A 26,301-nucleotide genomic window follows, 5' to 3' on the forward strand; every position below is an offset into this window, starting at 1 on the left:
TGCAGACAAGTGTAAGGTTCCAATCCTATAAATGTTGGTGAGGGGCTCTTGATTTACGGAATTGGATCTGTACTCCAGTTCCCCGAATTAAGCCTGAATGCTTTCCACATCCCCCCTCCCAGGCGCTGTATAATCCTCCGGGTTTAGCGCTTCCCCCTTGATTATAATAATAATAATCCAATCCTATGAATAATATTGCCCTTATAAGCTAAATATCTAAATCCTAGTTAAAATGAATTAGAAAATTTAAGAGCCAAGCTTAACAAAAATTTAAAACCAAGACAAAGGTGCATAAATATTCACAACAAAGCTAGAATTCTTTACTTCATATCAAGAAGTACAAATAACAGATGTCCTAAGGTTATACTTCAACTTTATGTATTATTGGTAAGGTCTCATTTAGGTTTTGCTGCTCAGTTTTAGCTCCACATTACAGATTATCAATGTACTGGAAAAAGAACAGGATAAAGTTTATCTTGTGTATCTGAAATCTTGACTACGAAGATGGGCTGATAGCACCGAGTTTGCACCCTGGAACGACGTACTAGAATTAGGGGTACAAGCAGTTAATTACAAGCTATTATACTAGTAACCCTAGTAAAGCCATTGAAACTGCATCCTCCTCCAGCAACATTTTTTCCACCCACCTTCAGTAATTCCAGTGTGCCTGTAGGAACCACGCACTGGTAAATAGTATACACATTTGATAACCATCGCCTTGCTTCTAACGGGACGTACCGCAGCCTCAAATTTGTTTAGCCTAGAATTGGGAGTGTCGTGTGAAGAGAGAAGAGAGGGGGACGGAAGGGGAAAAAAAAAGGACGTATAGAAGACAGGAAGAGACGGAGGAAAGGGGCCAAAAAAAATGTAGGGATGGAAAGAGGGAGGGGGATAGACGTCAAGTGACAGGGTATAAGCATATGTAACTGATAATTTTAATTAAATTAATGGAGCAACAAATGGGATGTGAAGAGGCCTGGCAATACACGATAGAAGATACGAAGATTAAGATAAAAAGGTACCAAAGAAAACACGATAAAAGTGACCTTAGAAATGTAAAAATAACCAAAGTGACAAAGGCAAATAGTGAAGACGAGCAAGTGAGCAAGGAGAGAGAAGAAAGTAAACCATGGAGCGAAAAAGATGTAAAAATTTTGGGGGAAATTGGATCGGTGACTAGGAAATGCAGAAAATGGAGAAATTTGAAGAATTTGACAAATGACACTCGTCCAGCAAACAGACAAGAGGAAGGGTAACATAAGATAAGAACCTGAGGTAACCAGAGAGGATAGGACAAACACAGAAAGGTCAAGGGGGATGCAAGATCAACGTCAGGTGGTATTTATATTAACAGATGAGCAGGAGTCTGTAAGAAGAGGAAGGAGACAGGGAAGAGAAAGTCGATAAGATGGAAGAGATAGAGGAATAAATTTAAATGCCTTTAAAGACCATTATAATTTTTTAGCGAGGTGCACAAATACAGATGGAGTCATCCACAAGATTATGTAATTTAAAGGAAGAAAAGAAGCAGAAACCGACCACCTTAGCCCTCACAGAATGAAACTTAGATAAATATATAAATTATTTGCTAGGTAATACGAAATAGTGAGAAAGAGAAAGAAAGAAAAAAAGTATGGTTGCAGCACTGATAAGCGGTAATTACTCTAGATACAAGGAGATGGATTATTATAATCAAGGGGAAGAGCTAAACCCGTAGGATTACACAGCGCCTGCGAGAGGGGGGGATGTGGAAGGTATTCAGGCTTAATTCAGGGAACTGGAGCACAGATCCAATTCCCTAGATCAAGAGCCCCTCACCAGGGTCAAGGAACCTCCCTAGAAGGGACAAGGAGATTGAAGACCTGAAAACTGTAGAGTTCAGGGAACAATGAAAATGAACAGTAGCAAAATAATAGCGACAGTAGTGCGCCATCACACAACAGGCGGCCAACGAGTGCAACGGGATGAATTGCCTAATAACAATGGGAACAGCAGCATACAGAGTAAGCAAAACCAAATTAAAATTACAAGTTTTAGTTTACCATATGTTGTGGCTTGTATATATAAAATGCATGAAAAAAGTATGAGAATATCAGCTGCTCCTTGCAGCTGTGCACATGGTTTGTCAGCGAACACAATTGTTCCGTAGTTTGTCGAGTATTAGTCGGTAAATGAAGCATTTCATACCTCAAAAAAGTTTTGTATTTTAAAAAGGTACTGATACACGTTGTGGAAATATATCGGTAACAATGGTTACTGGTGGGAAATCTACACTCGTAACTAGTAGTTTGCCTTACCACTGCCGGTAGTTTATAAAAAAAAAAGTCATTTACTGAATATTCCTCGTCTTTTTTAATTGTTATTTGCTAAATATAATTATTCATGTAATATACCTTGTATATTCATTCCGACGTTATCTGGACTGTTAAACTAAAGGAATACCAAATTCCCAAAGATGGACCCCCCCCAAGCCTGACCTTCACCATATAGGACGCAGGTGATTTCAAGGGTCAAACTTAAAAAAAAAAAAAAAAGTCATGTATGCCGCAAAATGCAGTAATTAACGTGGAAAACTGGTACCCAATGGGGAGGCCAGAAACCTTGAGATTAATTTCAGGGAGGTTAAAATACATAACTTCACGAGTCAGCATGTAACAGTAACGAATGAGTTGTGGAAATGAGAAAAGACTTTACCCAGTGTTCACCATAAACAAATCAGACATAGTAAACATCATGAAAGATAATATAACTATATTCTTAATTGTTGTCATTAACTCCTTTGGCTAGCAGTAGAACAAATTTTTCATTCAAATTTGATTGCCAAGCGCAAACACCCGTCCATCAGACTACCTCATAGGTACCTACCCAAATACGCTATTCCTAGCTCCAACCAACCCCATAGAAGTTACGCTCATCTTAAACACCCTTAAAAAGGGCAGGAGACAAACAACTTGCCTGCTTTTATGTACAAAAAAGCTTCAAGTATTGTCACCAATTATTGCAATGCTCTTTAACAAATCCATTGAATCATCTACCTTCCCAACAATCCTCAAAATAGCGAGGGTCACTCCGATTCACAAAGGTGTCCAAGCTGACTTGAATAACTATAGACCAATATCTAACTTACCACTGCTCTCTAAAATCTTTGAAAAATTAATTCATAGCCGGATCTATTCCTACCTCGTCTCACACGACATATTAAACCCTTACCAGTTTGGATTCAGGAATAATAAAAGCACAAATGATGCTATCATACACATGCTAGAACTAATATATACCGCACTTGAAAAGAAAGAAGTCCCGCTGGGCATTTTCATTGATTTACGTAAAGCTTTCGATACAGTCGACCATGAACTGCTGTACTCCAAATTAACGCACTATGGTATCAGAGGCCACTCCCTCAACTACCTAAAATCATACCTTAGTAACAGAACTCAATGTGTGTATACAAATGATGCAAACTCTTCCACCCAACCAATCACAGTTGGAGTCCCACAAGGAAGTGTCCTTGGACCACTCCTCTTTCTCGCCTACATCAATGATCTACCGAATGCATCACAGCTACTCAAACCCATATTATTTGCAGATGACACTACATGTGTCTTTTCCCACCCAAACACAGTCATACTAGCAAACACAGTCAATGCCGAATTACAGAAAATATCTGCCTGGATGATTAACAAATTTACCCTGAACACTGATAAAACCTCTTTGGAAACAAAGCTGCAAATGATCCAATTAATATAACGCTAAACGGATCATCAGTCACAAGACTCACAGAGGGAAAAATCCTAGGTATCCACCTTGACAATAGCCTTAAGTTCCGAACAAACATACAACAAATCACCAAGAAAATCTCCAAGACTGTAGGCATACTATCAAAGATAAGGTACTACGTTCCACAATCAGCTCTCCTGGCACTGTACCATTCACTCATATACCCTTATCTTACATATGAAATTTGTGCATGGCGATCAACAACTTCCAATCACCTAAAACCCCCTAATAACCCAGCAAAAGGCAGTAGTAAGAATGATAAATTCCCACTCCCGCCAGCATACTCCACCAATTTTCAAAAGTCTGAATCTGCTCACCATTAAGAACATCAATACTTATTCATGTGCCTACTACATACACGGAACAATACACGCGAATATAAACCCTCCACTCAAACTTCTCCTCACGAACCTAAACAGGACACATGACCACAACACAAGACACAGATCTCTTTTTGATATGCCTCGTGTCCATATCACACTGTGTAAAAACTATGCACATAAAGGGCCCCAAAATATGGAATTCATTACCAGAAGATATTACAGTAACCCGGTCTGAAAATCAATTTAAGACTTCTCAAAAGCCATTTAATCACCCTAGACTAAATGCTAAATACTCAGTACACGCATACTCACTTACGTACTCCCACATCATAACTTCAACAATCACTTTGTACCTTTTATCCATTGCTGACAGGAATATAACAATCATTGTTTTCACAAAAAGTATTTTTGAATATATGAATATATCTTTTGTCTTATACAAATTTTAATTCATTTATAATTAATAATCTACTGTACAACTGAAATAATTACTATCCTACTGTACAACTATGATATAATCGTTAGTATTAAGTAGTCTGTAAGCCAATAATGTTAAGTTGGCCCATAATGCCTAGGCATAATAGAGGCTCTCTTGGCATTGCAACCCACTATTGTAAATCCAAAATCTCAATGTACTGTTTGCAAAGACATAAAATAAATAAATAAATAAATAAATAAATAAATAAATAAATTTGAACGAACAACCGAAAATACACACACACACACACACACACACACACACACACACACACACACACCAGGCCTGGTCCAGCAATTGGCTCCTGGAGTTAAACCTCACCAAGTGCAAAGTCATGAAGATTGGGGAAGGGCAAAGAAGACTGCAGACAGTACAGTCTGGGGGTGCCAGAGACTACAAACCTCACTCAAGGAAAAAGATCTTGGGGTGAGTATGACACCTGGCACATCTCCTGAGGCGAACATCAACCAAATAACTACTGCAGCATATGGGCGCCTAGAAAACCTAAGAACAACATTCCGCCATCTTAATAAGGAATCGTTCAGGACCCTGTACACTGTACGTTAGGCCCATATTGGAGTATACGGCACCAGTTTGGAACCCACATCTAGCCAAGCACGTAAAGAAACTAGAGAAAGTACAAAGGTTTGCAACAAGACTAGTCCCAGAGCTAAGGGGTACGTCCTACGAGGAGAGGTTAAGGGAAATCAACCTGACGACACTGGAGGACAGGAGAGATAGGGAGGACATGATAACGACATATAAAATACCAAGAGGAATTGACAAGGTGGACAGAGACAGAATGTTCCAGAGATGGGACACAGCAACAAGGGGACACAGTTGGAAGTTGAAGACACAGATGAATCACAGGGATGTTAGGAAGTATTTCTTAAGTCACAGAGTAGTCAGGAAGTGGAACAGTTTGGGAAGTAATGTAGTGGAGGCAGGATCCATTCATAGCTTTAAGCAGAGGTATGATAAAGCTCATGGTGTAGGGAGAGTGACTCAGTAGCAGCCAGTGAAGAGGCGGGGCCAGGAGCTATGATTCGACCCCTGCAACCACAACTAGGTGAGCACAGCAAATAAAAGTAATGAGACAAAACTCTGACTTGTAAAAGGCACCAGACAACCCAGGTAGCAGAATTCTCCTACCTCTCAACTTTTATGCAATTACAACATCGCTTAAAACACTGCTTGGTAAAATTCTTTGAAAAGTGTAATGGCACACAAACTGACCCCCCAAAAAACTACAATACTGTACAAAGTACAATGTAAGGCCTCTGAAGTGAAAATCCATTCCTCATTGTACATTGTCCTACCAGTTCTCTTATTTTCACAAGAAGAAAGCTTGTGGCTTGGTTGGTAGCATTATTAACCTTCACATTAAATGTCTGGGATTGATTACAAGTATGGGTGACAAGTTGGTCAGGTTTCCTTGCATCTGCTGTCCCTGTTCACCTAGCAGTAAGTAGGTACCTGGGTGTTGGCCAATTGTTGTGGATCACATCCTGAGAAACAAATTTAACCTGTGTTACCTAAAATGCTCTGCATAATCAGGGGCTTTCTATATACTATAGAGCATGCCAATAACGTTAACTTGGTCTGGATCAGTTGTATCATGTACTTTCAGAAATAAAATACCATCATTATCACCTTTTACAATCGATGCTAGAATGTTTACGTGTGGCATTATTTATGAAAGCAAACCTCTAAGCCAATGTAAACCAAGTTTTCTAGTAGGCTACAGAGAAAATGTTACCTGGAGTATAGATGGAGGGTGTTTCGGCCTGGTCCATGACCAGGCCTTGCAGTGAATCAGGGCCTGATCAACCAGGCTGTTACTGCTGGCAGCATGCAACCAACTTACAGACCACAGCCCAGCTGGTCAGGTACTGACTGACTAAGTGCCTGTCCAGCTCCCTCTTGGACAGCCAGGGGTCTACTGGTAATCCCCATAATGTATTCTGGGGGACAGTTTAACAATCTTGGGCCCCTGACATGTGTTGTGCTGTCTTTTAGTGCACTCATGGTACTCCTGCTTTTCATTTGGGGGATGTTCAAAGCAAAATATTTTCTAAACTAAGAACAATAAATGTGATTAAACCACATAACCAAAAATGAATGTCAAGAGGCCTAGGAGCAACCATGTTTAAAAATTTTGTTTAATACAATATTACAATACTATCTCAAATGAAAGAAATGATCACCTTCCAGACTCCTGTAATCTCTCAGCTGAAATCTTGCTATATGCTAACAGACCCCTTTATAGCAAGCAAATGTTGTAACCTGGAATATGCAGTTAAATTTCAATACCTGTACAAATTTAAGCAGCTAAATTTTTGGGAACCTCTATAGTCACTTCAGTTGTTTTACATCTACTACAGGTAAAAAAAAAGAGAACTTCTTAACATTCCAGCTGTCTCTCAGAAGTGTGCTGACATTACAGTTCAGATGAACCCTTCAAATTGCAACATCCTTGCCCCTCCTCAAGAATGAAGGTGCTGTGCTTCCCACCTCCAGGACTCTAATCTGCCTAATCATTTTTCCTGAATCCCATCATAAATGTTACCTTCCTCATACTCCAACAGAATATCAAATCATAAAAACCCACTTGCTTCCCATTCACACAGTCCTGCTGGATGTCCAAGCCCATCTTACTTTTTTCCATCCTCTAAATGTCCAAAGCCCCTCAATAATTGTTCCTCAGTTCTTTGAATATGTTAGGTAACTCCATATATCATATCCAAACTCCTTATTCTCTGCATAATATTCACACCACACATTACCCTCATACACGACACCTCCACTGCCCCCAGCCTCCAGGCTAGTTGCAACATTCGAAACCAATGCTTCACACTGATACCCCTATACTCTGGTACATTCCTATTTTTGCCTCCACAGATGCCTCGATGTACGACCCACCTTTTTCCTTTCATCAATTCTATGGTTCACCTTATCTCACTGAACCATCTATCGACAGATGCTCTCCTAAATATCTGAACACTTACTTCCTCCATAATCCCTTCTGTCCAGTCCAATATCCAATCTCTCGTCACCTTGCTCTTTCCTATGATCACTTTCAATTTTCTTCTTTTATATATGTACTTACCTGGAAAATAGCAGCTTAAGAGTTAAATTTTACTATTATTAGGAAGTAGTAAAAATTGAACAAGCATTCCTTGTAATACCTTGCATACTAAAACCCACCACTAACATGATGTTTATCCATACAGTATACCAACGTCTTCATGTGGGCCATTTATGCTACGAGACTTTTTTTTTTTTTTTTATCCTGTGAATACCTACTGTAATTACCTGCAACAATAATTTTGCCCAGTGAGAAATTCAAGTTTAGTACTTTTCTGAACTCTGCCTCTGAACACAGGCAATAATGTGTTATCAAAAAGACCTTTATGGCATTGATATTTACATTCCTTCTGAATTTTTATTTTAATACACAAGACACAGGTAGATACGAGGATGAATTAGAAAAAAAAAAAAAAAAGTGCTGCAAACACACGTTTTCGTAAGGCAAAAACAAGCACAGTGGTACCTCAAATTTCGGCCATAATTCATTCCAGAAGGCTGTTCGAGTGCCATTACCGAATGAATTTGTTCCCATAAGGAATAATGTAAATTAGATTAGTCCATTTCAGACCCAAAAAAATACACTTCCATAACTGTTCAAGTTGGGAACTGCTCGAAATTCAAGGTACCATTGTATTGCAAATCTGAAAACTTTTGCATAATGTATGCAAGATGCTTTGTCGTCTTGCATCCCCACTCCACCAACAGTAAACTTTAATTTTTTTTTTTTTTAGCTTTCATATTTACACTGTTCTATTACATTATAGGGTTAACCGAATTTGAAGTTCAGTTAACTTTTTCTCGTCTAGCAAACACACCATCAAGCAAACCAATATGCTTTTAGACTTAACATGTCTATAAAAGAATAAAATAGGACAGTTTCAGGTGCATGGGTCTTAGAATTATTATAATATGTAGGGGAAAAGAAGACTAAAAACCATAAGGGTAATATAGTGCCTGGGAAAGAGGAAGCAATTAGGTTTGATCCAAGGGTCACATCAAATTTCTTAGATCAAGAGCACCTCACCAGTATCTCAGAACATCCCTTGAGGAAATAGATCTCAGTAATGTCTACAAAATGTACACACATTACATCCCTACTAACTGCATTTCAGGATGTTTCTGAACAGTTCACACTTCAACTTTCTGGGAGCCATCATCAAATCATTTCTTAAGATTCCAAAACAGATACAATACTGTACTTACAAAAGTCGCCACGGTAGCCATTTGCCATCGGAGGTTCTGGAGCAGGTTCCTGGGGAGGTGGTGGGATATGCTCGCCCCGTCCTGCTCGAGCTGCCCTACCTCGCCCGGAAATGCCTTTCCCAGACATAAATAGCTTCACATCCTCCACAACATCTTTGGCGCTAATTCGTAGGCACTACAAGGAATAAAAATACTGACTATAATATCTGAAATGGTTAACATGCATACAATATGCCTTAAATTCAATTTATCTTCAACTTTAATGGACTGTTCTCTATAGAAAGTTCCAATCATGGAAAAGCTGTGGTGGTGTCAAGAAATGAATGATGGGAATGAGGATGTCAGTTAAACAATATGTAATGAACACTTGTTTAACTGAAATCACAATCCAGCATCAGCGTATTGTTCTGCAGAGTACAAAGGAAGCCTCATTGACATCATGCATTGCTCCATCACTGAATTCATGCAGCGGTTGGTGGTGTCATCCACTCCCCTACATATGACACCAACTGCTGCATCTTTCCAGTTTTCCACTAGCTTCACTACAAAAATCTCCATCCTCATACTTCTGAATTACATCAGTAGTCTGTAGGTGTGGAGTTAATAAAAGTATTAGTCAGAGGGCTGAAGAGGGGTTGTTGAGGTGGTTTGGTCATTTAGAGAGAATGGATCAAAGTAGAATGACATGGAGAGCATTTAAATCTGTAGGAGAAGGAAGGCGGGGTAGGGGTTGTCCTCGAAAAGGTTGGAAGGAAGGGGTAAGGGAGGTTTTGTGGGCGAGGGACTTGGACTTCCAGCAGGCATGCATGAGCGTGTTCAATAGGAGTGAATGGAGACGAATGGTATTTGGGACTTGACGATCTGTTGGAGTGTGAGCAGGGTAATATTTAGTGAAGGGATTCAGGGAAACCGGTTATTTTTATATAGCTGGACTCGAGTCCTGGAAATGGGAAGTACAATGCCTGCACTCTAAAGGAGGGGTTTTGGGATATTAGCAGTCTGGAGGGATACATTGTGTATCTTTATACGTATATGCTTCTAAACTGTTGTGTTCTGAGCACCTCTGCAAAAACAGTGATTATGTGTGAGTGAGGTTAAAGTGTTGAATGATGATGAAAGTATTTTCTTTTTGGGGATTTTCTTTCTTTTTGGGTCACCCTGCCTCGGTAAGAGACGGCCGACTTGTTGGGGAAAAAAAAAAAAGTCTGTACAGAGTAAAATGTGTCTAAACAAAGAAAGCTAGGCATTGCACAAGTCTTCTTCATCAGCATTATCTTTATTGCCTTTGTCCTTTCAGCATCTCAGATTTCCTTATTTGTCAGCTGTTCATCATGTGATGTGATCCTCAAAGCTACAGACTCCACTTCACATCTCACTCGTCTCCTTGTCAACATTTTGAAAATACACTAAAATCATTAATTACATCACCACTTCCACGGGGAAGTGGAATAGAATTCTTTCCCCATAAGCCATGTGTGTCATAAGAGGTGACTAAAAGGCTGCAAGAAAGGAGATAGTAACCCCCTCTCCTGTATACTTCACTAAATTTAAAAAGAGGAACGCTTGTTTTTATTTTTAGGCAACCCTGCTTCAGTGGGATACGCCTGGTTTGTTCGAAGATTAATGATTAACTTCTTTACATCTTCAACTACCTCCTTCATATTTTCAATGGTCTGCAATACTATTCTGTTTCTTTAAACACTATCACATCCATATTTGTTGCCACTTTCAAACCTAGTGAAAGCATGATAAAGTGAACATTGTGCAATATGGCAGTAATCAAGTCTTTATGAAGGCAGGAACCCCATCTTGGTGGGTGGGAATGCTGTCTAGGAGAAGGAGGGCTTTAACTAGTAACTTCCATTTTAGGAGAGTCTCATTGCCAGATGCAAAGCATTAAAAGAATCATTTTTATAATGGTCGTATTGTCTAGACTTTCTTACTGGGTTCCCAAACATTTACGTTTGCCTGAGTACACAGCAAATTTTATAGAAATATACTGATTATCTTGGTCAGCATTAACACAATGGGAGGCCAACCTCAATCTTGATGCCATGAAGCCATATTTTTCAGTATTACATTAATGTACCTTGTGGTATAATTTTCCAAAGCAGGGTGGTCTCATTTCCATCAGTAGCCTACATAATGTGATTTGTATGAAGCTATAGAGTAGAGCTGCACTTGCTATTGTCATTAAAAAAACTATGAAATAAAGGTAATTTATTAGGTAAATGGTTTTCTTGCCTTGGATTAAGCATAACCTTCCATTATACTCTTGCTCTCTCTAGGAATAGTGATTCAGAGTTTTAATTATCCTCATTGCAAATAAACTTCAGGAATGGTAAACTTCATGTGGATCATTAAGCACCACGAGTAGCCGAGGTTTAATTCTCTATCCATTAACCGGAAAATAAAATTAGACAAAGTAACCTCCCCTTTTTGCTAGAAAGATAAGCAATAAGAAAGATAAGACTTAAATAAGATTGTTATTTGAAGTTGGCTTGATATAATTTTAATGGCTGAATTTTGCTGGCCAATAAACTGGTTCAATTTACCGAAAATTGCTGCTGATCCCCGTGCACATACCATATACAAGGTATCAGTAGTTAAGTGTGTAATATAGAACAAGTTGTTACTTAGATCATTTTTGGCAAGAGAAAAATACATATTTAGAAAAAAATATTATAAAGAGCTTGAACATCTAGCAGGATTACATGTTAGACCGGAGTGAAGACGAGGGGATTTTAAAGACTGATGTGATGTTAGTGTAAGGTAACAACTATGAAGGAATTCAGGGAAATCAGTTGGCCTGCCTCAGCTCCTAGAGGTAGGAAAAGCAGTGCCTGTACTTTGAAGGAGGGATGGGGATGCAGCAGTTAGTCATCTGAATTATGATGTTGGTACACTTCTGGAAAGACAACGACTGAATGAATGATGGTGAATGTGTGTCCTTTTTCTGGGTCGCCTAACTTTAGTGAGACAGCCAACAAGGTTAAAAAAAAATCATTAGTTTTATTGATTTTTTAAAAGACTATTCTGAAGTCTGATTTTTTCAAGTCTACCTTTTTTCATTTCAGTAGGTTTGATTGGACAGTTTGATTGACTGGAAATTAGGTTGCTCTTGAATGTCTTCCTATTACAAAGTATTTTGTCATTACAAGTCAAACAGTTCTGATTTTTGGTTGGAATGTATAATCAGGAGAATGTGTTTTTTAGAATTTTTTCTTAATTAAAAACCTAGCTTACTCCTGAAATGATATGGCAATTTAACATCTCCAATTCCAAGCTTAAGTAGAGATTACACAATTTTGAGAATTGCAGTATTTAAACTGCATATTAAATGAGAATATTTACAAAAATCTCACAAAGAGAAACTAAAGAAATTTTCAGTTTTAAAGCAATATTCACTGAAACTAAGATGCACGTTGTTAAAAACATACCCAATAGTATATTATGGACAAACACAATTGATGATAATAAAGTTGGTAGAATTACCGACAAGATGTAAAAGGACTTCCAGCAAGCGTGCGTGAGCATGTTAGATAGGAGTGAATGGAGACGTATAGTACTTAGGACCTGATGATCTGTTGGAGTGTGAGCAGGGTAATATTTAGTGAAGGGATTCAGGGAAACCAGTTATTTTCATATAGTCGGACTTGAGTCCTGGAAATGGGAAGTACAATGCCTGCACTTTAAAGGAGGGGTTTGGGATACTGGCAGTTTGGAGGGATATGTTGTGTATCTTTATATGTGTATGCTTTTAAACTGTGTATTCTGAGCACCTCTGCAAAAACAGTGATAATGTGCAAGTGTGGTGAAAGTGTTGAATGATGATGAAAGTATTTTCTTTTTGGGGATTTTCTTTCTTGTTTGGGTCACCCTGCCTCGGTGGGAGACGGCCGACTTGTTAAAAAAAAAAAAAAAAAAATGTAAAAGGACACAAGTGCAACTAATTGTGGCAACGTTTCGCTCTCCAGGAGCTTTGTCAAGCCGCTACAAACAGTGCATGGACACAGAGGGTATATATAAGCTCAGAGTGAGATGCAATATTGGTAGTGGTAGTGGCGGCAGCGGCAGCGACAGCGGCAATATAAGTTGTAGTAGTAGTAATACAATTTGTTAGAACAATTAACTTGCACATGAGTAAAAGGATATAAAAGCTATTATATATACCCTCTGTGTCCATGTACTGTCTGTAACGGCTTGACAAAACTCCTGGAGAGCGAAACGTTGCCAAAATAAAACGTCACATTAGTTGCACTTGTGTTCTTTTACTTTACACAACTGATGATAGTTGAAACACCTGGAGAGGATGACAAATGGTCAACTTTCAAGAAATATAAGCAGTAGTAAATTAAGTACAAGGTTGTAGTGGGTACACCATGTTCATGGGGAAAGTGCTAAACCCATACATGTCATACAGTGACTGGGGAAATAGGAGGTAATCATGTTCATTCCAAGGGGAGGATAACTAATTCCTTTGATCAAGTGCCCTTCACCAGCATCTCAGCAGTGTATTGAAAGTTAATGATAGGTAAGCTACTAATACTCCATACACTAAAAAACCATACCCCCGGCCGGGATTGAACCCGCGGTCATAGTCTCAAAACTCCAGCCCGTCGCGTTAGCCACTAGACCAGCTAGCCACAATAAGATTCGTCCAACTAGGTATATTTCTACACCATAGGAAAGTTAGCACAGGCACCTCTGTGACCACTGTTGAAGGTAGAAATTACATAACAGCCTAGGAGGCACAGAACAGATCATTTATCAGTGTTAGTCTGAGGATGGTTCTCACTGAATAAGGCATCAGATAGAGTATTATGGAATGTAGTAGAACCCCCGTATCTGAGGATTCGGTTTCTGTGGTTTCAGTTATCCATGGCTAACAGTGGCTTGAAACTAAGCCTTAAGTTTACTTAATAATGACACCAAAGTAGTGATGGTGGTAGTTCTTCAAAGTCAAAGAGAAGCCATGAAGTGCTTCCCATTAGTGAAGCAGTGTTAATTCTCCATTTATTGTGTGTAATTTATCAATAAAACTATCATAGGTATGTAGGTAAACTTATATAGTATAGGGTTCACTACTATCCATGGTAGGTTTTGAAACAGATACAGGGGAACTGTATGGTATATCATGGCATAAAATTTCATGGTTCTACTCATAGCTTATACAGTACATATAACTACCAAGTAACATTGCATTTAACAAAGCAGATTACCTGGAAAATGTGCATTTCTGTTGGGTTCTGATAATTTCTCTTTGGGTCTTCAGCTACAACAAATATGAAGATGTTGTTATACAATTCTTTTGGGTCATCACTTGTAAATGCTGTGGGTTCCCTTATCAGTTCCATTGGAAATTTTTCCACAATGTCCTATAAAAAAATAAAGGAAAAATTATGAGTTTATGATATGCATGGTAAATACAAAATTACACTAAATGACATTTGCAGTTAAAAGTTAAATTTGGAAAACACACTAACATCTAAAAATCTGGTCAAATTCAGAATGTATATATACAGTACTTAATTCGTATTGATATAGTATTTTAATAAATCATGATGCTAAGAGATCACTATATATTGAGCTACTGTTGTAACTGGTATAGTATTAATTTCTAAGTGAATTAAACAATAAAACGGACTAATTTTATTCCAAAAGTCAGGAACTAACTTCTAAAAGAGTTTTTAAAAATGTTTAACCAAAGCAAGCATGTAGGATAAGCAATTAACAAAAATATGGCTAAAATTGTTCGATTTGTATACAGTTTGTTAGAATTTTGTGCAGAATGCAATTTTCCTTAATCCCATACAGTATTTTGATTTTATACAGTATTATGTGATTTTCTTTAATCCCTGAAACACTGTTTTTTAACATAAATTTCCACCATTATTGTTAACGAGACAGACTTCATATTTTATCCATTAATATAAATGCTATGATGTACATTTTTGAAATACATCTTTCCTGAAAAAGAAAAGTTTCCTGTCTGCTGGCTTATTAGCTTTAATAATAAGTTAAGTGCATCAGAATGCAATACACTATTTGAGCTCTTACTCAAACGAATACTGTATTACCTAAAAAAAAAAAAATCATCCAAGCAAAATTACTTACCCCATTTTCATGAGACTGTATACAGACCCATTTTTTATCTAGCCTGAGCAACATCTTTTGTGTCCATATGCCTGAGGTTTTCTCCATGTGTAAGAGGCGCCGCATACCATCGGCGGGGTACACCAGGTCTGACTCTGGAGACACCCTGAATGTGGCAAGATGCTCCAATACGTAAGTTGGTCCATCTTCTGTACTGACCACTGACCCATTATCTGTAATATGTTAGTAACTATTTCAATTAATTTCCTCATAATTCATTGACCTATTGGTATTCCATTATAAAAAATAAAAAAAATGTATAAAGACTTTAAAAATTCAACTCCACTGTACATAAAAAGTACTAAATAAAAAAAAAAACAATTCATTCAAGTCCATCCATACATAAAATCCAAACAAGGGAGCCTGTGACCCTCAAGGGAAGTTCAGTGAAGCTATTAAATTAAGATACTTTTGATCCAAGGAATTGGACCTGTGCTCCCCTTCTTGGGATCAAACCTGAATGTCTCCCATTCCCCAAGTACTGTATGATCCCTATGGGTTTAGCATTCCCCATGACTATTAAGGGAGCCTATTCTGATAAGTGAAGGTTACATAAACCATGTACAGTATATAGTGTATGTATTGTATACAGGGCCTGATTAAGAAGTCTCCGGGCCCTAGGCTATTCAGATTGGCAGGGCCCCTTTGAGTTACGGGTAAGCGAAGCGACCCCTTCCAGCTTGGGGGTGGGGAGGTGGGGGGTCGGTGTGGTTAGGTTTATTTATTTTTATTTTAATTTCATTATTTATTTTTGTTTTGATTAATTTTTAAAAATCAATTTTACTCTCCAAACACTTGAACTTTTTAGGTAGGGACCCCTTTGCACTTGCACCATGTGCGCAGTCTTGGATGAGCCCCTGAACCCCTTGGACTGCGGGGCCCCCAAATGCGCGGGGCCCTAGGCAAATGCCTAGTTTGCCTATGTGGTAATCCAGCCCCGATTATATACCAATGATAAACATTGGAACCATAGGAACTCCTTTAATACTTATAATGAATAAACATTTGTACTCCAGTTTTGCAACTTTTATAAATAATGGTAAACTACACTACGAATTTCAACTTAAGGCAACCTCTCATCCTATTAAAAGACCTACTTTTCCAACTCGGGAATTACTTCCCATCTTCACTACTTTTACCCTTTCAGTTAACACGAATATTTGCTATACATAAAACATGGATTAGTTTCACCTATTCTTAATAAGAACAATTTATCATGCTTATACGTATATAAAATACCCAGTGGTTGTAGCATACACTGTATATACGCTCTCCCAGTGCTACTTTTCTTAGACTTTGGTTATTAATGCACAAAATGAAATCCTTCCTAAGCATACTAAATTAAAAGTCTGGGTAAAAGGAAAAAGTTGAGCAAGGCAGAAATGCCGACACTGCCTCAGGGACTCTTGACAAGCTAGTGGAGAACTCGAACAAGTTTTCTTTTTATTTACATAGAATTAAAACTTGTTACAGCAATATACTGAATGATGATAATTAAACACCTATTTTGTATGCTAGTCACAGGAGGATTCAGATGTAAAATATATTAAGAGCAACTCGTGTACAATAAGCATTTAACTCTGTTGCGATCCAGTAGAAAGAGTTTACTGAAGAAAACGTTGGTTCATGTCCATTTATATTCATAAAAAAGGTCTGTAGATAGGGAAGGATATGATAGAAGGGGATAGGGAAGAGAAAAACAGAATAAAAGACACTGAAATAAGGAAGAAAAAGAAAAAGTCAGAGGATGCTGGTTCAATTTCCCTGCGCCATTACAATATAAAAAAAATGAGAACATGAACTAACCGATTTATGAAATTAAGGCTCCAACATGTCTAAGAATCACAATGCAACATACTAACCTAGCCACTGGGCATAGGTCACATTCCAACACAAGTACAAGACATAATGCAACAACCTAGCCTAGCCACTAGACATGTCACGTTCATACTATTAAAATAATTTTCTCGACAAAAGATATTTAGGTTGAAGAAAGAACTAAGGTGAGTGAAACAGCTATGTTGAAAATCCCACTTTAACTACAAGTATTAACTGTACTTGTTTGTATGAGGAGCTCCGTATTTTTTCCACTTAACCCTTATATGTATATTGAAATTCCTACTTTTAAGTAGGAAAAAAAACTGGCTTAATTGTCAAAAGATGGGCTTGAAGTCAACCAAAAATTAATCATTATATAAATGATCATAATTTTTAAAGGGGGTGGACCGGTAAGCCAGCGGAAGGCCTCGGTCAGATGACCAAAACTCCAAAGGCGGGTCATCATTTAACAGACCCGCGTCAGGAAACACTTGTCCTGTTTCCTGACGAACCTTACCTAACCTTGAAGGCAACCAGATCTGTTCCAAGAAAGTGGAGGAAAAACTCCAATTCACTGGATTAAGGTACTCTATATCAAAGCAGTAATTAGGGAGGTTGAAGATACCTACCTGAAGAGTAGCCGTTGCTGGCTGTGGAGTGTGCTCGTGGATCACTTCTATATGGTGACATCCGATCACGCTCGTACGCAGAACTGAAAGTCACCAAGAATCAGTATCCATATAACAAGTTTTTAAAATTTCGCGATACACAAGTTGATTTATTGGAAACAAAAGCTGAATTGGTAATTATGGAGTTTAAGTCCTTATGCGAGTTTGGCCATAATTTATTCCTAAAAATTTCCAGTATTAGGCGGGTTTTGTTATGGACGTTGTTTTATGTTATGCAAATGTAAGAAACTTAATCTTGCCAAATGAAACCAAACCTAAGAAAATAACCTAACCTAACGTGACCTTATTCCGATAAAAGTACACATGGGACTGACGCGCCATTATTTACACTCTCGTTTTACTTTAATTTCGCCTTGATTGGCCAGGATCATCAATTATAACCATTGATTGGTCCTGACGTGCTGCAGGTCCAAAAACAAGAATTTTTGGAAGATACTAGTAAAACAAAAACAAAAGAATTTTTGTTTTACTAGCATCTTCCAAACAACAATTTGCAAAAAAAAAAATTATGTCTGGTTATAGACATCATGCTTGTATTAAAAAGCATATAATGCTTAATTTCTCCAAAGGGCCGGATCTCCATATTAGCCATAATATATAAACACGGCATCTGTTAATTTTTCTAAAACTATGGAAATCACAAGTTTTTATCAGTCCACAAATAACTCGCATATCAGTGCAGTAACAATAATCTGCTGAAAATGAAGAAAAAAAAAATAAAAGTAAAACAATTTACATTTTATAAATTAAACAAATGTGCATAACCTTGCTATCAGGGTCAGGCAGCTATGACATCATTCTGTAATATGTAATGTATGGAAACACTACAGCTGAGAATCAGTGACAGCAAACTTTCGCTAAATAATATTTTGCAAAAGTACAAAACACACACGCTAGCATATACACCCGACACAGCCGAGACATGTTATCATAATACACAATTTGACAAGTAAAATTAAAAAAAATCCAAGAGCAAAATATGTACCAATCACAAGGAACACAGTAAGAGCATTAAGTAGCTTAGATACAAGAAGATCGAGGGACATAAACCTGCATTCCATCCCAGTATACTTTACATGGAGATAAAGTGGGAGGGGAGAGAATGGAGACCTACCTCCATAGTTTTCTAACTTCTAATATCCGGTCTAGCCCTAAGTGTACACCCCTTGTTAAGATTACATTTCTACATGCATTATCGTGGTTGTGGTCACAATGTACTAAACTTTCCCACCCAGACAGGTTACAAAGTTTCAGTAAAAATTTAAGACCGTCCTTTCAATATAACCTAATTACTCATTATAGCAGTAATGTGACTGACCGTAATTTAAGTCTGACTTTAATCCCTGTTGTGATTTATTCTATCTAACCAGATGTAATAAACACCCCTCCCCATGAATATTCGTTCCTGCTTTTGCCTATTACCTGCATCATTACTCTCAAGATGGATTGCAGTGATGATTTACAAGACCCACCTACCTGTCCTGGGACAAAACTGACCTAATTTGCCCAAGATGCTCTGCAGAACAAGCGGCTTTCTATAACGTAGTATGTTATAGTCAGCAAGGCCTGTATACCTTGTACATGTACTTGTAGCAATTATTATCATTCTACTGATAAATTGCTGATACGAAAATAGGACCATTTATATTAATCCATTTTCAATAATCAAGCATCGAAGTCCTTTATCTTAGGCTATGTATTATTCGTTTAAGTCCCCCCTCCCCCATTTCAAATTTAGATCTATATAATCCCTTATCTATATTTCATATGACTAATTCATTGATGTAATTAAAGGGTGTCAGTTTCCCTTTGTTATATAAATAACGCCGGCTCTAGACAGTCTAAAGCAATAATATCAAGACCCCAAACTGCAAGATAATAGAAATCAACTGAACACATGGTGTGGAGAGTTTGGGAAAGGAATACTGAGGGACTCCTCGTTCGTGGTTCCCCATATAAGTGGGTCTCCTAACCAAGATCAGAAACTAGAATTCTCCACATATGACAGGTATGAAACTCACGAATCTAAGGACGAGATACACAAATGTGGTTTGAGGCAGTGCAATCTGAAACAGATGTATTGTGATCTATGACTCCAGACCTTGGAAAACCTGCAGCTTCTAGGCAGCTACGTCTGGTTTTATCTGGGCCTTAAATTACGATTGTTGCTTAATTGTAATCCATTGGGAAGGATGTAGGTAACGATGTGGTATTCAAGAATTATTCATGTTGGATTTCCAAGCGTCCTGACTTGCTAACTTGTGCGTCTATGTTCGGCTAATGTAAAGTGAATTGTTACATTTAATATAAACTCTGGCAGTAGTGGCCGCTTGGAACACCTGCGAATTCAGGTGTTCCAAGCAGCAAAAGTGAGTTGATGTCCTAATAAATTGCACCAAAGCTAAGTTATACAAAAAAAAAATCAGACTGCAGTTGTCTTCTAGCTGCAAGAAATTTAGAGGAAACGTGAAGCCTTAGTAGTAAAGCTTGAAAAGCATGTCTGTTCTTGGTCGACCTTTCCCTCACCTTTAAATCACGATAAAACAATGATCGAATTTTTTTTTTTTTGTCAGCAGAATAGACTTTCACAGCAAACTCACTCTTTACCATACTTGCCGGCACATTTGCCAGTCGAACTAAGACATGAAGTCTTATTAATGCCAACGTGAACCACATTACTGCACCATAATGTTTCTAATATACACAGTAGGAAGTGGTTGGTTGGTTAACAGTTCAGAATTAAAATCTATTTAAAGACACGAGAGAAAGAAAGGGATTGGTTAAAGGAATGGTTTATAATTAGTCTTGTGAAAGATATAACTATCCTTATCTGCCCGTCATTCTGTCTACAATAAATTACAGACAATCCACTTAATCCTGAAGACGGATGAAAATTAACTTGCTGTATACACACTGATACATGCGCGTATATGCATCAAGAACAGGCCGACTCTTGTATCCTTTCTCTGGACTAAAAGCTTAGATCATAAAAATAAATTCAACACCAACAGTATTATTATTGTTAGAGAATCGTGTCAGATTCGTAATACGCTTTATACACGTTCAAAACTGTACATATACACAACTCATTATCCCTGTAGTACCCGGATACGTGCACAATAGGGCTTACTTGCGGTGGCACGTACTCGCATTCTTCCTTCAAGCGGGATAAAAGTGCTCCTGAGTCGAAGACTTTTCCCCATTAATAACTTTTACAATTTCTTTGTCTTATTATTATCCTGCTTCAACACGAACGTCCAGATTTTCCTAATTTTAGTCGCTCGTTCTGTTTGTCAGTTGTCTAAATTTTATTCATTACAAAAAACAATTTTGACGGTTGCATATCAATGGTATTCAGTACCGACAAGATGACAGTACCATTGTTTCCCTTTACTTCAAGCCCCCCACCCCTTCCCACATTCTCCAGCGACATTTCAGCCCCCACGCTGACACTACGAAATATCAGAACTCGAGAACTGATTGCCCAAGCGAGACTGAAAATAATTGCTTCCTCTGATTGTCGTGAAGGTTGTTTCTGATAATGAGGAAAGTAACCTCTCGAGTGAAACCTGTATCAAGCTGTTAACCCCCAAGCCTAATCTCAATACCATTACTGTATTTTAAATGCATTATTCCTTCTCGCACTTTCATTAGCGTTTTTGTGGTGACCACTAAGAACCTAAACAAAACTCTGACATTTTGGGCTCTCTTTTTCGGAAACAATGCAGAATTTGTAAATGTTTGTTATCTGGCACTGTGTTAATGCCACTGTATTGTTGCATAACGGTCAGAACTGTGTAAAGGCAGCGTCGGTCACATGTGCGTGGCACCTGTCACAATATTGTCAAAAAAAAATGTGTTTGCATTTGTTAACAGTCAGTTGCATAAATGCGTCTTGAATTATTAATTTACGTTAATGCCGTATAAATATGATGCTGAATTATATTAATGAAAATATCAAATGAAATATTACTGCAATTATGAAATATTTCTGATCTTCAAAAACTATTTGTTAGCCTAGTGAAGGTCCATATACCATAACTACTCTCCAGTACTATCCCCGCACTTCCCAATACCATGTCCCACATACCACCACTACCACCTACAATCCCATACCATGCCATCACCACACAATCCAATCACTATCCTGTACCACTTGCCCCACCACCCACACAAACACCCAAGTAGCTTGCGACGACAGTCAACAGTTCAAGGTAAACATTTCTTCCCAGATATAAATATACCTTTCATGACAGACGAGGGAGTTGAGGATGTCACAGCAATAAAGTTGCGTCCTTCACACAGTCGCTAAGCCATTGCTTAAATTATTCACCAGGAGTGAAAGAAAAGATGACTGAGCTTTCAGAATTATAGTTTTGGCAGGTGGGCAAGTCCGAGACATCTTCATATCTACAATAAATATCCTATGCATACATGAAGATGTCAATCTTCCCCACCTACCAATACTTATCGGTAGAATTTTGGGTAAAAAAAAAATGCAGATTACATAGAATTTCTTTATCGTACTCACGATACGATTTCATAAATTCCACTCCTGAGCGAAAGTCTTAAAATAAGGACTGCATTACATCTAAATAGAGACTTTCTGCACTACGTGTAAATACGTCTGCATTACCTGTAAATAAATCTGCAGGTGTTGTTGCGCAAGTTACTGATGATTTTGTTACCTACACCCTCGGGGCCCTTCCAGGAACTAACCTTGATGCCGGTGAGGGAACCTTTATCCAAGGAATTGGACCTAACCTCCCCTTCCTTGAATAGAACCTGTCTCCCATTGCCCAGGCGCTGAATGACCTACGGGTTTAGTGCTCTCCTATATCATATTCTCAGCATTACTCTCACAGCATAATGTCAGGTATTCTCAGCATCACAGCCGGTGTCACTATGCAAATCTGCTTATAAAATAATTTAAAAATCAACATATTTCCTTCATTATTTCCTCTTGTTCTCGTCTATCCTCCCTACTCCGCCTCCCATTTACCTTTCAGCTTTCTATTACTCTACTCATCCCTTACCCTACCTCCAACCCATCCTACAAACTTCCTTTCTTCCTGCTTCCTTTCATCCGCCCTTACTATATACACATTTGTCCTTAAATTCCTCATTGCATCCCCTATTCTCCATTTTTCTTTTTTTTTATCCCCTCTCTCTTTCCCGTTTCACTAAAATCTTCCTACTTCATTCCCGAGTCCTCATTTCTTCCCTCCTGTTCCCTGTTGCATTCTTTTTCTTACTCCCTATCCCTTTCCTGTTGGAGATATTCCTCATGAAATACGATCACGTTAATGACAATCCTCTCCCAGTTCAAATATCTGGTTTTAATGCAGTTTCCGACATCATTACACTGGTGGGGGAAGTGCTACACCAGTAAGGGTCGTACAACGTCTAGATGTTACAAGACAATCAAATTTGCTCCAAGAGGTTCAAGATCCTCTTAGCAGCATCAACGCTCCTTCCTCGAGGGAATGCAGTATCCAAGTTAGTCCAGTGGCCCTTCAATGGCCCTTCAAGATTGAAGAGCCCTTCCATCCCCTTGCTTAAGCGTGCACTTCCCATCCGTAGGCGTTGTATGATCCCTACGAGTTAAAATTATTATAACTATGACCATAATTATAATTGTGACCATAATTTCATCTGACCGAAGCCTTCCGCCTCGGTCAGATGACCAAAAGTTCCAACGGTGGGTCATCATCTAAGACCAGAGTCAGGAAACGCTTGTCTTGTTTCCTGACAAACCTAACCCTACGAGTTCTGCGCTTTCCCCGTGAATATAAAATACCAACTGAGGCTAGTGACCCCGTTCCTGCAAATGCAATGTCCAGTAGATCACATTTCTCCCCGAGTGTACCTTCAAGATATCACTTTCTGCAACAGTGCGTATTTCTTACTGTCAAGACCAGTATTTATGATGTGAAAGTGTACGACTCAGAAGAGTGAGTGATATGCCAGTGTGAGACCTGTGACCGATTTCCAGGGTTTTTCTACCCTACCAGTCTTCTCTTGGGCAAAGTTTTTTTCTTGAGGGTCTCTACAACCAGGCTGTTGTTGTGAGCGATCCGTTGGCCCACAGCCATCACAGTCTGGCTGATTTGGTACTTGGTGGACGTAGTGATCCAGTTTCATCTTGATTTCTACATTTGTTACACCAATACAGTGCATCATATCTGATGGCAGCACGTTAAACTGTCTTGGGCCCACGGATCTTGACAGTGTCCTCTTGTGTATGGTACCACATCCCTTTCAAAGGCCTTATTTTTAAATTTTCTCTCATGTCTCACTCCAGCAAGTTATGGTAGTGATGAGGAAGCCATGTGCACCACTTCAACTGATGAAGCCTGCAGAGCAGTCGAAAGGTTTCATCTATAACTGGTGGCCTGGTGGTTAACGCTCTCGCTTCACACGGTGAGGGTCTGGGTTCGATTCCCAGCCAGAGTAGAAACATTGGACGTGTTTCTTTCCACCTGTTGTCTATGTTCCCCATCAGTAAAATGGGTACCTGGGTGTTAGTCGACTGGTGTGGGTCGCATCCTGGGACACTGACCTAAGGAGGCCTGGTCACAGACCGGGCCGCGGGGGCGTTGACCCCCGGAACTCTCTCCAGATAAACTCCAGATATAATAACTAGGGTTGCGCATGCATTTTTGTCAAACCATACCACGGGCGGGATTGAACCCGCGGTCAGAGAGTCTCAAAACTCCAGACCTTCGCGTTAGCCACTGGACCAGCTAACCACAATAAGATTCATCCTAGGTGGACGAATCTTATTGTGGCTAGCTGGTCCAGTGGCTAACGCGACGGTCTGGAGTTTCGACTCTCTGACCGCGGGTTCAATCCCGCCCGTGGTATGGTTTGTTTGCAATCGTGTCATTGCGATTTCGTGAGTCATTTTTGTCAACTGTCGGTTTAAGACAACTTGTTGGTATATTCCAAGTCAAAGATCCTCACTCCCAGCACTTTCAGGTGTTCTAAACAGTTTAATTACTTTAATAACTATGCTGGCAGCAGACTATATATACATCTTTCAGCTCTGATTAATCTCCTGCCCTGAATATAACTTGAGCACAGCAATACTCCAGACGTGAAACAAGTAATCTGTATAATACCATCACTGACTTTTTCTTTAAGTTTTCATTATCCATCCTGTCATTTTTTTTGGCCTAGTATGCTGCATTTGCTTTGCCGTATTCTCTAAATGACATGTCCGAGATTATTATTCCCTGGTCTTACCCGTTTCTTATTCTCTATGAGATGACCTACCTGCGTTCTCTAAACTGAAATTTGTCACAATGAACATGTTATTTTCATTTATCAACTGTAAGATTATTGATATTGTAAATTTTCTGCTTTTACTGAGGCGACTTTCATATTACTGTAAAGTCCGAAAAAAAAGAATGATACGAAGCTGTGACTCGACAAACAAGGCCCAAAGGGCCAAAAATCAATGATATCGACTAAAGTTATCCAAGAGTCGGGGCCAGGAGCAGTCTCTCGAATCCTGTAAACAACTCTGAGTGTGCAGAGTTGATGTCTTGTCAAGGAGGGCGCGCGTGACCCAGCATACCAGTTGAGAGAGAGAGGGGCTATCCTAAATACCTCAGACAGGGTGTGGATGGTAATGAGTGATGGTAATAGTAGTGACTGTGGTGGGTGATGACTGGTGGTGGTGAGTTATGGTGACTGATCGTGACAGTTTGAAGAAAATTAGATCACCGGGGACACGATGTATACAATCCCTGGAGGTATATCTGTATATATTCACAAAGAATTTGCCGTAATCGGTAACGTGCTTAGATTCAATGTTATTCAATAACTGGTAGGTACATACTGCGGCCTTCCTGCCCTCATGTTGTCCCTATTTTTATTTATTTATTTAGTAATTTTAGCATACATACAGAGGTACAAAAAAATACAGGTAAGAGCAGCATGCCAAAGCCACTTATATGCATAGCATTACGGGCTGGCTTAAAATTAACTTAAGATTAACTAAGCAATGATGAAATCAGTGATAAAACATTATTGTAAACAGATAACTATAAAGCACAAATGAGTATTACAAAGACAGGTCATATGGTTGCATGCATTACTAACGTAAGTCTGGAATGCGTGGATTAAATTATGTTGTTGACTAGTATAAAGACCAAAAAAAAAAAAAAAACTACAGCTTCCAGTGGTAAAATGTTTCTCAATGCAGAGATTTATCAACAGTGACAAAACTTAGCCCCACTAAGAGCTTGTTTGGCAAGCTGTCTTTGTCTTCCTACTGGGAATGTGGTGTTGTTGTTGTTGTTGCTTCCAAAGTTTGTTGTAGGCAAACCATTTCACGGTTTTAAAGTCTTACTTTATACACTAGTCTATTGATTTGGTTAAACAAAAGGTGTACAAAGTTTCCATTTGAACTAAATAACAGTGTAGAAATATATTCACTTCTCCATGCGAAATAATTGCTACAGTATATTTATCGAGCATAAATGTAGTAATACCAGATTATTAACATATCCAGTATGTCAAATTTATAATCATATATATGAAATGAAATATATTTTTTTCCGTTAGGTTTAGAATGATTTTTGCGAAATTATTGCATAGACAAATTTTCGCTTGCCTTATTCGGCAAGAAGAGCGTTGCTGTTTAAGCCAGAATCGTAAGTTTTACCTATTCGGCACATTATATATATACACGTGTGTCGTTATATATATATATATATATATATATATATATATATATATATATATATATATATATATA

At 38.5% G+C, this 26,301-nt stretch overlaps 1 protein-coding gene across 13 annotated transcripts in view; it reads right to left on the minus strand.

Annotated features, from left to right (window-relative positions):
- LOC128695158 (epidermal growth factor receptor kinase substrate 8-like) overlaps positions 1-26,301 on the minus strand; it is a 175,156-nt gene that overhangs the window by 81,449 nt on the left and 67,406 nt on the right. For all 13 annotated transcript variants that reach the window (XM_070091323.1, XM_070091318.1, XM_070091321.1 and 10 more), the window contains 4 exons: positions 17,475-17,557; positions 14,989-15,200; positions 14,094-14,249; positions 8,872-9,046 (listed from right to left, as the gene is read on the minus strand). In XM_070091323.1, coding sequence (XP_069947424.1) covers positions 8,872-9,046; positions 14,094-14,249; positions 14,989-15,200; positions 17,475-17,557 — 626 coding nt within the window. The remainder of the gene's footprint in view (positions 1-8,871; positions 9,047-14,093; positions 14,250-14,988; positions 15,201-17,474; positions 17,558-26,301) is intronic.

Source organism: Cherax quadricarinatus, chromosome 35 (genome assembly GCF_038502225.1).
Source record: "Cherax quadricarinatus isolate ZL_2023a chromosome 35, ASM3850222v1, whole genome shotgun sequence".
Classification (NCBI taxonomy): Eukaryota; Metazoa; Arthropoda; class Malacostraca; order Decapoda; family Parastacidae; genus Cherax; species Cherax quadricarinatus.